General features: G+C 38.7%; 1 protein-coding gene across 8 annotated transcripts in view; it reads left to right on the top strand.

The window, feature by feature from the left end:
* Positions 1 to 14,029, top strand: part of NKTR (natural killer cell triggering receptor) — a 43,635-nt gene extending 29,606 nt beyond the window's left edge. For 6 of the 8 annotated variants that reach the window (XM_069859135.1, XM_069859134.1, XM_069859131.1 and 3 more), the window contains 7 exons: positions 620 to 707; positions 4,328 to 4,473; positions 5,449 to 8,376; positions 8,668 to 8,763; positions 9,098 to 9,157; positions 9,422 to 9,520; positions 11,593 to 14,029. In XM_069859135.1, the coding sequence (XP_069715236.1) occupies positions 620 to 707; positions 4,328 to 4,473; positions 5,449 to 8,376; positions 8,668 to 8,763; positions 9,098 to 9,157; positions 9,422 to 9,520; positions 11,593 to 11,671 (3,496 nt within the window). In that variant the 3' untranslated portion in view covers positions 11,672 to 14,029. The remainder of the gene's footprint in view (positions 1 to 619; positions 708 to 4,327; positions 4,474 to 5,448; positions 8,377 to 8,667; positions 8,764 to 9,097; positions 9,158 to 9,421; positions 9,521 to 11,592) is intronic. The other 2 variants (XM_069859133.1, XM_069859132.1) reach the window with 1 other exon arrangement.
* The last annotated feature ends 366 nt before the right edge of the window (positions 14,030 to 14,395 follow it).

The raw sequence follows: 14,395 nt of genomic DNA, 5'->3' as shown, positions 1-14,395 counted from the left end.
AGCCTTGAAAGATGCAATTACTATTACAAAAATTGTAAAAAGTAGTACTGAATTACCTCTTGTTGCCTTGGAAAGAAACGAGACTTTAAAACCTTTAGATGAGGCTTTGAGCAGCCCGATCCAGTGGAAGGTGTCCCTGCCTATGGCCAGGGGTTGGATCCAGATAATCTTTTTAAGGTCCCTTCCAACCCAAGCCATCCTGATTCTATGAACCTGTGGACTATTGTGAATTGGCATTTTCTATGCTAAGACATTGCTGTGTAACTGCTGAGATCCTGAAACTCTTCTGTCCGTGTTGTCTTCACAGTTTTCCATCAAACACAAGTTACCCTCTTCAGAAAATCCACGTAGCACTTTTAACAGAGTAATCTGCAAGTTCATTGCTAGCATTTATTTGCACATAGAGACATCAGATAGACTAAACATTTGTTTGAAAACAAGTGTATGTTGATTTGCCTTTCCTTGCATAACTGTGTGTGGCTTTTGTTATTTCTCAGAGAATTCATGGAATTCTTAGTTCTGCTGTCTCAGAAATGAATAAGACAAACATTTTGCATGACTACCTTAAAATTAGTTTAAGTTTTATCCGTATAAGCTCATATTTTATTAATTTATGTAGGAAGCTTCTTGATGCTACGCCAGCTCTGGCTGACCAGAAACCTTCAGTCTCTAAATCTGGACGAAAAATTAAAGGAAGAGGCACAATAGTATGTGACAATTTATTTTTCTTTCCTTTCACTTAGGGTATCTTCTCTGACCTTGAGCTCTGAATTTCCTTGGAGGTTTTGTGTGGCACGTTAACTGTTGTTGACATGTTGTAGATTGTAGCTTTGGAGCTACAAACTACTGTTTTCAGGTTGTTCATTTTATAATGCTTTTTTTTTTTCATCCTTCTTGTTACTGTCTTGACTTAAAGATTGGTTGGGAGAACAAATGCTTACTTCTCAGCTATTCCAACACGAGAATAATAGTATTTCTTTTTAAATACTGAAATTAATTCAGCCAGATTTGTCCCACACGAGCCACAAGTTCTAAAGTAATGAGAAGTGACAAGAGCTTTGGCGCTTCTCCACTCATTGGATTTCCTTACTATTTCCATTAAACCTGAGGACTGTAACACGTAACCATGAAATAACCTCTTCTACAGTGTCCTAAGTGTATGCAGCCCCTTCGAATGCATGTGGCTTGTCCTCCTGAGCTCTGCTGTTTGCATCTCCTGATGGTTGTGCATGCATCGCTGAGAAACTTGGCAGCGTTGGCAGAATCACATTGCTTGTTCTGCTTTTTGACACTTTAAGTCAACCTTCTGTTTCTATTTTTTAAGCTCATGTAGTTTGTCAAATTTTGTCAGTTATCCATGCTGAGATGAAGTCAGTATAATTTCATAGATGATGCTGCATGGGCAAGAAGTTACCACTTCACAGTGCTGGTATATGAATAATTTTTAAAGATGCACAGACTTGTACTGTTTGTTCCCCCTACCTTTCTCTCTGGAGACGCTTCCATTGTTCATGCAGATTTCATTTCTACCTCAAATCCTGGGTATCCTGAAGAGTTCTGCTCTACTCTAGCAAAACTTTTCTTGTCGTATTGTTAATAACCCACAATACAGGGCCCAGAATGTAGCACAGCTACGCTGTTTTGGTTTTGGGTTTTTTTTTCAGTCAGGATGAATGAAGGGATTGTGATCTGATGAAGGGATTGAGTGTACCCTTAGTAAGTCTGCAGATGACACTAAGCTGGGTGGAAGTGTTGATCTGCTTGAGGGTAGGGAGGATCTATAGAGGGATCTGGACAGGGTAGATTGATGGGCTGCAACCGTTGGTATGAGGTTTAATAAGGCCAAGTGCCTGGTCATGCACTTGGAATACAACAACCCTACGCAGCGCTCCAGGCTTGGGGAAGTGTGTCTGGAAAGCTGCCTGGCAGAGAAGGACCTGGGGATGCTGGTCAACAGTGGTTGAACATGAGCCAGCAGTGGCCCAGATGGCCAAGAAGGCCAACAGGATCTTGGCTTGGTTCAGAAGCAGTGTGGCCAGCATGACCAGGGAAGTGATTGTGGCCCTGTACTCAGCATTGGTGAGGCTGCATCTTGAATCCTGTGTTCAGGTTTGGGCCCCTCACTCTAAGAAAGACACTGAGGTGCTGGAGCATGTCCAGAGAAGGGCTACAAAGCTGGTAAAGGGACTGGAGAACAAATCTTACGAGGAGCGGCTGAGGGAGCTGGGGTTGTTTAGCCTGGAGAAATCTTATCACTATCTACAACTGACTGAATGGAAGTTTTAGCAGCGTAGGGGTGTTGGTCGCTTCTCTCAGGTAGCAAGTGATAGGATGAGAGGAAATGGCCTCAAGTCGTGCCAGGAGAGCTTCATATTAGACATCAGGAAAAATTTTCTTCTCTGAAAGGGTTCTCGGGCACTGGCAGAGGCTGCCCAGGAAGTTAGTTGATTCACCATCCCTGGAGGGATTTAAAAGACAGATGAGATGCTCAGGGATTTTGTTTGGTAGTGAACAGGTGTGGCTGGACTTGATTTTAGAGGTCTGTTCCAACCAAGCAATTCTATGAAAAGAGTTGGAATGTAAGAAAAGCTTCTATAGTTGTGCATTCGAGTCTGGTGTATTTCACGTACCATACCATGACTGAGCATGTTCTTCCTTGTTAGAATATTGTCCTGAATCAGTTTAGCAGGCAGCATTTGGGTAACCATATACCAAACCAAGGTTTTGTCCTGCCATATTTTGCAAGTGGAGGTCCTCAAAATGAAAATTCTTATATAGAGAGGTCAGTATCTGTGTAGCAGAAGGCACTTTTCGTTAGGATGGTCTTAACTGAGACTCATCTGAGCATGATTTTCTTATGTGACAGCCCCAGAATTTGAGAAGTACTTATCTTCTGATCCCTGAGATGCAATTATTTTAAGCCAGAAGATTAACAGCTTAGATCACCTTAGCATGGAACAGGTATTGTAATTTGGGTGTCACCTGAGAACCAACCCTTATTTGCCAGCCTTGACATTAAATCTGATAGCATTCTGGTGCATCTGGCAGCTTTCATTTGTTTGACACATTTTATATCCACTAAAGGAAGCCTCCCAAGCAGAATTTTTGAAATACGTATGTAAATAAAGACCTCTGGAAAAATAGTTTAAAGCTGAGTAGAATTGGCTTTGCCAGAGATTTGTCTGTCTGTATCTTGTTTTTCTGTGATTTGGCACCCTTTTGACAAAATTAAGAATAAAACCCAGTGATATCAGAACTTATTTAGGGCTGGGTTGTGACTTGAACAACCTGATCCAGTGGAAGGTGTTGGGGGGCAGGTGGGGAGGGGGTAGGAACTGGATGATCTTAGAGGTCACCAAACTATTCTAAGATTCATCTGTAAAAGGGTTTTTTTTTAAGTCGTCATAGCTCTAGCTAAAAGGTTAAGGAAGATACAGATCTTCATGGCAGGTTATCATAATTTTTTTTTATATAAGCAGGATGTCTTAAAGACTTCTGCCTGTAATTAACTGAATAAACAAATTCATTCATCTTTCTAGTTTTATTCTGGCGGACAATATATATATATATTTTTAATTCAGTGCTTGCTTTTATAAGTGACTCAAAATAGTTGAGTAAAATCCAGATGTTTTTCTTTGAGTCAAGGAGGATTAATTTCTTCACAGAATTTCCCTAAGTGTGTATCCAACTGGGTAATGGAAAATAATGAGTTAGCAATATTAGAGGTTATTTTCTCTCTTACTTAAGTAGCTCTTATTGCTCACTTAATGTTGTCCCTAAGCACAAGTTTTAAGTACGAAGCTACATTTCTGCAGGGCTGAACAGCAGTAACTTTTGAAAAAGGGCCTGTATTTACTCATCCAAGCAGTTAAATGTCTGCTAAGTGAAGTGAAACATCTGTGCTTTAGTGTCTGGAAAAGAAGTTGGTTATCTGCAGTAATTGTGTTGTTCTGAAACGTGTTACTTAAAGACAATTCATGACCTCTTCCTCAAGTCTCCCTTTTACATTTTTAAAAAATGGGTTAGCTGCTTGCCCCTCTCAAGCTTTGTGAAATGCTCTCAAAGTATGAAAAGATACCATTAGCTGTGTAATCCAGCCTTACCTGCTGGTTATGTGCATGCCAAAAGTGGGTGTTTTTGGCAGGAAATCCAGGATTTGTCTTTTCTTTATTGTGTGGATAATGTTGTCTGTCCTGTTATGAAGATGCATACAAAATCTGTGTGAGAGGCACTGTATGTTCTCTATATATGTTTTCTATGTGTGTCTCATTTCAAGTCTCTTTTAAAGAAAAATATATCATGCAAGTATCTTTCTTTGTTTTCATAGCGATATCACACTCCACCTCGGTCACGATCGTGTTCTGAATCTGATGATGATGAGAGCAGTGAGACCCCTCCTCACTGGAAAGAGGAGATGCAGAGATTGCGAACGTACAGACCACCTAGTGGAGAAAAGTGGAGCAAAGGCGATAAGTAAGATCCTTACTACAAATTTAAAACATCTTAGTTCTTCAGTCAAGCTTTATCAGGTTGTGTAGATGTACCGTGTAGTTCATCTTTGAATAAAAGATACGAAAGTCTTCATGATTTACAAATTCTATTTAAATTCAAAAAAATGGAAGTAGAAAAATTACTCAAAAACCTTTCTGCTTTGGTAATGTTACACCAGATGAGCACATGCTGAAAAGAATCATAAGGTCAGAAGAGTTGTTCCTGATGGTGCTATCTTGGATTCTTATTGAAGACGTAATTATTTGATCTCTCCAGTTTCCTGTTGCGTCTCACAGAGCTCGATTTCCTGTAGTCTCAGACTTGGCTATGTGCATTTTTGGATGCCAAATCAGACAAGTGAATCCACCTATTGTATATTAAGTGTTAGTTCTTTGTTCTTTATGCAGTTGCAATCCAGCTCTTCAGAATTTAATGACTTGATACTAAATGTCAGCCAAACCCCAAAAGAAAAGCTGAAGAAAGCACTTACATGCAATTATTCAATAATGATTTTTTCTGATAAGTCTTTCTATATGCTGACTGTTTGATGTATCACTGCATTGCATTGTACCAGCTAAAAGAATATTAAAATAAGATGGTGTTCTAAAATTTGTATTTATAAATGTTTTGCAGATGCCATACTTTTAAAAATAAAAGTCCTGTGGACTGTGGTAGTTAAAACAGTAAATCTCTTCACGCAGGTTCTGTAATATGCAAAACTTGCTGATGTTGGCTGATTTATTTCTTACAGAGAGGTAGCTCACTTGATAGTGGTGTAGTTCCTTATCTTAAAACAAGTGTAACAATCTCAGTCAAAAGATAATTGTCTGGTAGTAAAGGGGGAGTGCGTTAATTTATTTTTAACCTAACTGCGTTGGAGGTGAGGAAAATACTTTGTTTATCTTAATTTTTTAAAGAATTTCCACTTAGCATGGTGCTTATTTGCCTGTTCTCTAGGTTGAGCGATCCGTGTACAAGCAGATGGGATGAAAGAAGTGCATCCCGGAGATCAAGGTCTTGGTCGCGTAACGGTTATTCTGATCTAAGTACTGTGAGGTATTCCAGCCATCACAAGAAACACAGGAAAGAGAAAAAGAAGGTGAAACATAAAAAGAAATCTAAAAAGCAGAAACATTTCAAGAAGCACAAGCAAACGAAAAAAAAGAAAACATCAGGCTCATCAGATGTAGATTCCTCTCATTCCTTCCTCAGGAGGACAAAATCGTCCTGTGATCATGAGAGGAAATCTCGTTCTTCTTCATTGTCTTCTAGACATTCATCCAGAAGAGACTGGTCTAAATCCGATAAGGAAGACCAGAGTTCATCTACTTTATCAAGCAGAGGGACTCGATCATACTACAGGTCCAGATCCAGATCTAGGTCTAAATCAAGATCTTATTCCCAAAGAAGTTCTAGATCACGATCAGCCTCTAAATCATCGCATTCTCGAAGTAGGTCAAGGTCAAATTCTAACCCTAGACATCCAAAGACAGTCTCCAATTCTCCACGAAATATTTCAACACAATTAAATGAAAATAAGTTGAACAAGACTGCTGAGCCTGTAAGAGCAGTTATACTCCCAGGTGATAAAGTTGTTGTGCCACCAGTTGTCCCAGAAAACCTCCCTGTTATCCCTTTAAGTGATAGCCCACCGCCTTCAAGGTGGAAACCTGGGCAGAAACCATGGAAGCCATCTTATGAGCGAATTCAGGAAATGAAAGCTAAAACAACCCATTTAATACCCACACAAACTAATTACAATTTAGTAGTCGTTAAAGAGGCTAATCCTTCCTCCTCATATCCTAAGCGACAAAGGAGTTCAGATAGTGATCGAAGCGGTTATTCCAAATATCGTAGTGACAGAAGCTCAGACAGCTCGAGAAGCAGGTCCTCTCAAAGTAGGTCATACTCAAGATCCTATACAAGATCTAGAAGTCCATCTAGCTCTAGGACAAAATCTCACTCTTCTGGCAGATCCCCGTCACCGAGCAAGTGCCGCAGTGACAGGTCAGGTTATAGTGAATCAACATCTTATTATTCCCTTAGTGACGATGATAGACACAGAAACAACAGAAAAACCGCATCAAATGATCAAAATGGTCGGTCCCTTAAACTGAGGCACGAAACGAGCTCTGAAAGTACTGTCCCTTATAAGCGTACGAAAGACTGTGATGAGTCTTCCCGAGGATTGAAAGAGAGTGACAGTTTATCATCTTCAGACATTTCTACTGACAGTGAGCGTTCTGCCAAAGTAGTCCACGAAAAAGAAGGCCGTCTTCAATTACAAGGGAAAACTCAGCAACTGGATAAAAATAGCTTAAGTTCTGAGAGAGGTGAGGAGAGGTCCAAGTCTGAACAGGATTCTGATCATTCTAAAAGGAAAGCACCGAAGGAGAAGTCTTCTGAGAAACCTAGAGGTGGTGCAAAAACTAAACGAAAATCCTATTCAGGTAGTAAGTGGGACTCTGAATCAAATTCTGAAAGAGGAGAGGCAAGGCCTAATAGGGGAAATTCCAGACCCTCTTCTAGTAAAGAAGAAGGAGAGGCCACATCAGGATCTGATACAGAGCTTAGCGTTACCAAAAGGATAAAAAAAAAATCTAATTCTTCAGAACATGTTCTAGATTCTGATTGTGTGTGGAAGAGAAGGAAGCAGTTGTCATCTTCTGAATCTGAGAGTTCTTGTTCGAGCTCAACGAATGTGAGAGGAAAGTCAAAAAAACCCAAACATGGATTGAAAAAAAGTTTAAAAAAATCGCATTCCAAAAAAGCAAAAGAAAAATCAAAAGGGAAAAAGGAAAAGAAACTCAAAGTTCAGAAAAGAAGAGAAATGTTTCATTGGCAGCCCCCTCTGGAATTTGGTGAAGATGATGATGATGAGATAAATGAAAAGCTGGTTAGCAAGGATGATAAAAAAGACAAGCAGCTTACTGGGAACGTAAAGGATAAAAATCAAGTCTATGAAAAGGATGAAGTAGCCAAAGATAAAATGGGAAATGGTGAGAAGTCTTGTGCAGATGAAAACCTTTTAGGTAAAAACATTATAAGTGATGCCTCGCCAGATCGCAGTAACCTTAATAAAGATGGCATTGAAACAAATGCTTCAACCGGTATTTTAAACTCAGGAATAAATGTGACTGCTTGCAAGAACGAGATTAAACAAGCTGAAGAAAGTAACCAGAATGGACTGGAAGATGTTATTCAGACAGATGACAACATGGAGATCTGTACTCCAGATCGTAGCTCACCAGGGAAGGTTGATGTGGACGTTTTGTCTCCTGACGTTCTCACTGTTAAACCTCAGGCTATAGGTGCTGATATAAACAAAGATTTACAGGTTGAGACCCCTGAACCAGATGCTGTCAAACTAGGAAACAATATAATAGACTTTATTAATATTAAAGAAGAAAAAGAAACTGTAATGCAAGAAAGTAACTCTGTCCCTGTGTCTGGTGCTAAAGACTGTAGTTCAAAAAGTGATATCACTGAAAATACACAAAGCAATATCATAGATAACAAGTGGAAGCCTTTGCAAGGTGTTGGTAATTTACAACCAGCAACAATTAGTACTGCTTCAGAAGTTAAGAATGTGGCTTCAGCCCCAGAGCCTAAACCAGCTGGTTTAAGAATTGAAATAAAAGCTAAAAATAAAGTAAGACCTGGATCTCTCTTTGATGAAGTTAGAAAAACAGCACGGCTGAATCGAAGGCCAAGGAACCAAGAAAGTTCCAGTGAGGAAGAATCTCCAAGTAGAGATGACAATAGCCCATCCAGGAGTCTCAGTAGGTCACGAAGTAAATCTGGATCCAAGTCCAGACACAGGACAAGGTCCATATCTTACAGTCGCTCAAGAAGTCGGTCCCGAAGTTCTACATATTCCTATAGGTAAGTTGTTTGTGCTATTCCCACAGCATTTATTATATTAACTTGGGAGATCTGATATTTTTAAGGCCTGGCTATAACTCATGTTTTCGTTTTAAACAGCACTGTATCGCTTAGCAAGTATGGAATAATTATTTAGCGTAAAAGGTCAAGCTGTATAATGCTTTTGCTTCCCGTTTTCTGCTGCTCTTTTCTACAGTTATATTCTACTTTGTAAGAGTCTCTTAGAGGTCTCTTCCAGCCTTAATAATTCTATGATTCTGCATGCTTTTCAAAGTTGCTCATTGATTGTAGGTCAAGAAGCTACACAAGAAGCCGAAGCAGAGGAAGGTATAGTACAGATCGGTCAAGAAGTCGAAGTAGTTCTTACCACAGTTACAAGAGTCGTAGGTGAGTTTCTCTGATCGCAGGTAATGTTGGTGTGCATTACAAAACCAGCAAGTTAGCCACAGCAGTGTGATACTTCAGTCTCTGAGCGAATTGGAAATGTGTTTAGCTATGCGTGCTGCAGCCTGAAGTTTCGACTTGAAATGGACAAGTTGGAATAGTCAGATTTCAGCATTTCTGATTACTGAGAAATAATTGTTTAATGTTTTGTAGTATGAATAGGCAATTCTGAGCAAACCGTGTTTCTTTCCTCTCACTCCCCCGCCCCCCTGCTCTCTTAGCTCTTGCAATTAACTTAAATTAACTGAATACCTATCTGTGATTTTGTTTTTGTCAGTCGAACCTATAGTAGAAGTAGATCCAGAAGTAGTTCTTACGGTCATCATAGTCGGTCCAGGTATGGATTAAATTTATTGCAGAGTTTGTATAAAGCTACACTTATTATAAAAATATCTTAGTGTAAGGATATTTCTTTATCTATGGTACTTAAAGTATGTCGTGAAAAAGCTGGGGAGGGATGTTTTATAAGGACGAGTAGTCATATAACGAAGGGGAATGGCTTTAAATTTAAAGGGGGAAGGAATCTTTAAAATATGCATTTAAGAGAAACAGCATTTTAGACAAATAGTGAATTTACAGGTGCTTTCTTTTCCCTTTAAAGTAGGTCATACACGTATGATAGTTACTACAGCAGAAGTCGAAGTAGAAGTAAAAGGAGTGACAGCTATCGAAGATCTAGAAGTTACGATAGACGATCCAGGTATGTTTTTGCTAGTGACTTTGACACTGTATATATGCAAAAAAAATTTGCTAAATACGTACTTATGATGTTCACCAAAGCTCATGGCTTTTCCCTGCAAGCATTAAAAAAAAGACACCGTTACCAAAAGTAACTATTAAAACCAATTAAATTAGAGCAATTATCTGAGTGAGGGATCAGAATTTCTAACATACTAAATACGTGGATGAAGGAACTAGGATAAGACAGATTTGAGAAGTCTCCAGTTCATTGTATGTGTGTGTTAAAAATAAACAGGTTTGGGCATTTCAATAATTTTAAGTGTTTCTTAAAAACTACAGAGAACTAACTCTTGAGATTTAAATCAAGTGCCCTGTTACGGATTAAAAGCTACCTGGTATGCAAAGAATTCCGCTGGGTGGTAAATACTTTTTGGTTAGACTCCAAAAGTGGATTAAAAAAAAAGCATAGTAGGGAAATGAAAAAATTGCAGTGCTCTCCAGAATTAAATTTTTATGTACTTTCACCAGAAGAAGGATGTTGAGGCTCTGGAGTGAGTCCAGAGAAGAGCAACAAAGCTGGTGAAGGGGCTGGAGAACAGGCCTTATGAGGAATGGCTGAGAGAGCTGGGGGTGTTTAGCCTGGAGAAGAGGAGGCTGAGGGGAGACCTCATTGCTCTCTACAACTACCTGAAAGGAGGTTGTAGAGAGGAGGGAGCTGGCCTCTTCTCCCAAGTGACAGGGGACAGGACAAGAGGGAATGGCCTCAAGCTCCTCCAGGGGAGGTTTAGGCTGGACATCAGGAAAAAGTTTTTCACAGAAAGGGTCATTGGGCACTGGAACAGGCTGCCCAGGGAGGTGATTGATTCACCTTCCCTGGAGGTGTTTAAGGCACGGGTGGATGAGGCACTGAGGGACATGGGTTAGTGTTTGATAGGAATGGTTGGACGCGATGATCCGGTGAGTCTCTTCCAACCTGGTTATTCTATGATTCTATGAATACTTATCCGGTGTGCTGCTGCTGAATTGAGGATAAGTTTCATTCTCCTCAGTCCAGGGGAGTTATATGGGTGCAAGGGAGCACATCTCACGAAGATGAGAAGTGGAGTAGGAGAGGAATAGATGTAGTGACTGTCACTGATGATTTTCTTGTACCTTTTAATATGTCCCATATTAGTCAGTGGTGAATCAAGCAGATTTCAGACCGCTGTACATATTCATCCTTTGCAGTCCTCATACTCATTTTTTCAGTTTTATACCAGCTCTTAATGGACTTTTCTCCCGCATTCCCCCATCTAGTCCTGACAGTAAGACAACTTTTGTCTGTGTTTGAGGGGAAATTAATGAGCTTAACAGAAAGTGTGGAAATAGACCTAAAGTCATTGTTTTAGGATGTTGGAAAGCTTCACAGAAACAATGTAGCGTTAGGGTGTGCTCATCTTTCATTTAGAAAGCTTTCTTTACATGCACAAAGCTAGAAAGTCTGTCGTGAAAGTTTATTCTGTGTAATTTAAATATGTCATGTGGTTTGTCTGAAACCATCTGGACTCGATCTTGATGTTTGGCCAGGTGCTGAGCTTGGAATTCTTCTGGAGAAGCCAAAACATTTTAATCTACAACTTCCACTCTACAAACACCTGCACACTCCTGTTGTGATTATGGGGCCTAATTCTCAAGACTCTTCTTCAAACAAAACCCTGCAACATAGAAAGCAAGGATTTGTGAAATTATCTTGATCGAGAAGTGCTTGCAATATGAAAAGATATTTGTTAGAATATACTTCTCAGTCAGCTGTTAGCATTTGCAAAATCAGTTACTTTGGATTTCTATGCTCTATCAGAGGAATCAAGAAATTACATGTTCAGAAGCACAGTTTGACTTGAGTTAGACAGGATTTTCATCATGTAAAGTTAATAATTATTTTAATTTTGAATGTCCCTTAATGACTAAGTTATATGAAATGTGATCCTGTAGAAGACTTCTTGTATGTTTTCTTCTTGTCTCCTTTGTGTGCCTTGACAGTTTTTTTTTTTGCTTGATGCAGTTTTGAAGGTCTAAATATGATTTTGAGACATTTTCATCTTTTCTTTGTAGATCTTACGGCTCTGACAGTGAAAGCGATCGCAGTTACTCTAACAATCGAAGTCCCAGTGAAAGCAGCAGATACAGCTGAAAGTGTTTCTTTGACAATGGAAACTGTATTTAATAATTTGTCAGTGTTACGTTGAACTGTTTTGACAGTGTCACAAGTGAAGTTGAAGGGTGTTTACCAAGTTAGCTGAAGCTTTACCATTTAACAGAGAACTCAACTGACTCTTCACTTACAGAGAGAAGTGCTGAGCTCAACTGAACTGATTTTTTTAATTTTTTTTTTTTTTTAATGTCAAATGCTACTTTTACAAAACAGAAAAAAAAAAATAGTTTGCTTTCCTGGAGTTGGGTTTTTCCAAGCCATGAAGGACACTTTAGGTGAATTTTCTTCCACCACTTTTCTGGATGCAGCAGTCAGTACTGTCTTGAAGTAGATTTATAAACACCTTTGGGCTTTCTGCCTGTTACTATTACCTATATGCTAGCAACTATAAAACTGTGAAGACGACTTCTGACAAAGGCTGCCATTTCTAGTTTATTAAAATGCTTTTTTTTAATGCTGGAAGATGGGTTCCATGCTGTCTTGTTTGTTTATTATTGCATTATATACGGTATATACACAACAGCTAGGTGATGGAAACAAAGTCTGCCACTCTGTCTTAATGCTTGCTGTGTTGGGATGTTCCAGCCGTCTGCTGGAGAGGGTGAGGTGATACACAGTGGGAATTATCAAACTGACAAACCATGAGCAAAAGTGCAATTGAATGAGATTTGATCTTAATATCCAACTTGTCTAAACTTTTCTGTGCAAGAGTGAATTTTGTGATAAACAGCAATGTTCCTAAGACTCTTAAAAAAAGCGTTTCTAAACATACTTTGAACTTGATTTCAGTTCATATTACATTGTTTGGCATACTTCAACCCATTCTGAAGGTCAGTGTTGTAAACTGTTGAGTATATCATGAGTTCGTTCAAAACACCTTAAAAAGACTTGGGTGGTGATAACTTTTTGAGTAAACAAACCATAATGGTTCCTTTATAAAACGTCTGTAGGTGTATCCTCTTCTCCATAGGGAATATCGGATATTGATATTGCAGATATTCAACTATATACTGTTAAAGTGATACGACTACAAAAAATACTGGTATGCCTGATAAAAAGCATGGACAATACTTTCAGCGTCAAGTTTAATACCAAAAATGACTCCATGTTGCAGGTAAACGGTTTGCTAGATTTAAGTCAAAGAGCATTGAGTAATTCTTGCAATATTCTGATTAAGTTCATTTAAAATAATTTGTAAAGTTTTTTCAGTGTTTAGAAAGCTGTGTACTAAGAAACAGTTTTTTTAATGGTATAACGTAACTTGAAAAGTGGGTTCTGTAGTGAAAAAAGACTAAGATAGCTTTATTACAGCTAACGAATACTGCTGTATTATAATAGTTTTCATTACTGATTTTCTCTACTATCTTGAGATGCTTTCATTTTCTTAAATGCTTTCAAATATTGAAAATTATTTTTTTTTTTTAATCTCATCAGGACCCAGCAGCTTTGAAAATTAAAAGTGCTAATTTCTTAGACGTCAATTCATACTGTCTCTTTGATTGAATTAAGCTATCCAAAATCAGCTTTTGGTACGGTTCTGAAACATGAAAAGGAAGTTCAAAGTTAAGTTTGAAGACTGTAACGTTGCCCTCCACTTCTTTCCCTGAACAGCTGAATAAGACATTTGGACACAGGTTCCTAAAACTAAATTTCTTTCTAGAAGAACCCAAATTTCTGGACTTGCACCCTTTCTACTTTTGTAGTTCAATGAAAAGTCTGTGCATGCAATCCTTTTGAATCAGTGGTTTGTAAGCTTCTTATACTGTTTAACATGAAGTCAGTATGTGTTTACAAACATGTTCCTAACAAGTAGGACCTGTATCAGTCCTGGACAAATATTTCATTGCTAATTCAAGCAGTTTCGTTGTTCTAAGTTATATGTAACTTCTTCCCTTACTGAGAAAATAGAACTAGTGGGCTGGTGGTGTAACAAAAAACACAAATATAAACATTGTCATTCAGGAAAAAATTGCTCCAGGACTGGACTTGGTCGCATTTCAGATTGGAGTTGACTTTTTATTTTTTAAGGTCGGGAAAAGGTAATAGAAATAGGGTCAGTCAGTTAATTGTTGTCGTCCAAAATTACTGCAATGTGACTAATATCTATTTCGTATCTTGAATTCAGGCTTTACAAAGAAATTCCATCTGGTAGGTGGTTGGGGAGGAGTGAGAGGGAAGGGAGAAGGAAGTATTTTTACTTAGTGAAGTCTGTTAAATTGTGTTTCAGATAGGAAATGTACCCCGAGCTGGTTTTCTACCGTTGGTCTATGGTTTTGTAATTTTGTTATTCGAAAGTAGTTGCTGTTTGTAAAATAAACTTTTGTACATATCTGCAAATGCTGTTTTCTCTACATCTGCAAAAATCCATTGCTGCCTGAGAGAAACAGACAGGAAAATTAAACTTCAGTTTCTCTGTCTGCCTTTGTCCCTTGCAAGCCCACATAGAAGCTGTCATTCCTTCTCCTGACCTACACAGAGAATGATTCCTCAGCAAGACTCTGTACTGGGTTTATGTAATTGTCATTGGAGGAACAAATATTTGAGATTTCCATGTGATTTGAGGTTGTGCCATTTCCTCAAGATTTATCAAAGGTTCCTATCTGTTATGCAAAGATACACTTAGCACAGGTAGAGATTTCCGTGTACGTCTTCTGAGTTTAACTACTTTGCTAAATATTCTTTACTAAGTACACATTCCCACAT

This window comes from Phaenicophaeus curvirostris, chromosome 6 (genome assembly GCF_032191515.1).
Source record: "Phaenicophaeus curvirostris isolate KB17595 chromosome 6, BPBGC_Pcur_1.0, whole genome shotgun sequence".
Taxonomy (NCBI): Eukaryota; Metazoa; Chordata; class Aves; order Cuculiformes; family Cuculidae; genus Phaenicophaeus; species Phaenicophaeus curvirostris.
Note: the sequence above shows the minus strand (reverse complement) of the source record. Positions and strands in the feature narration are given on the sequence as shown.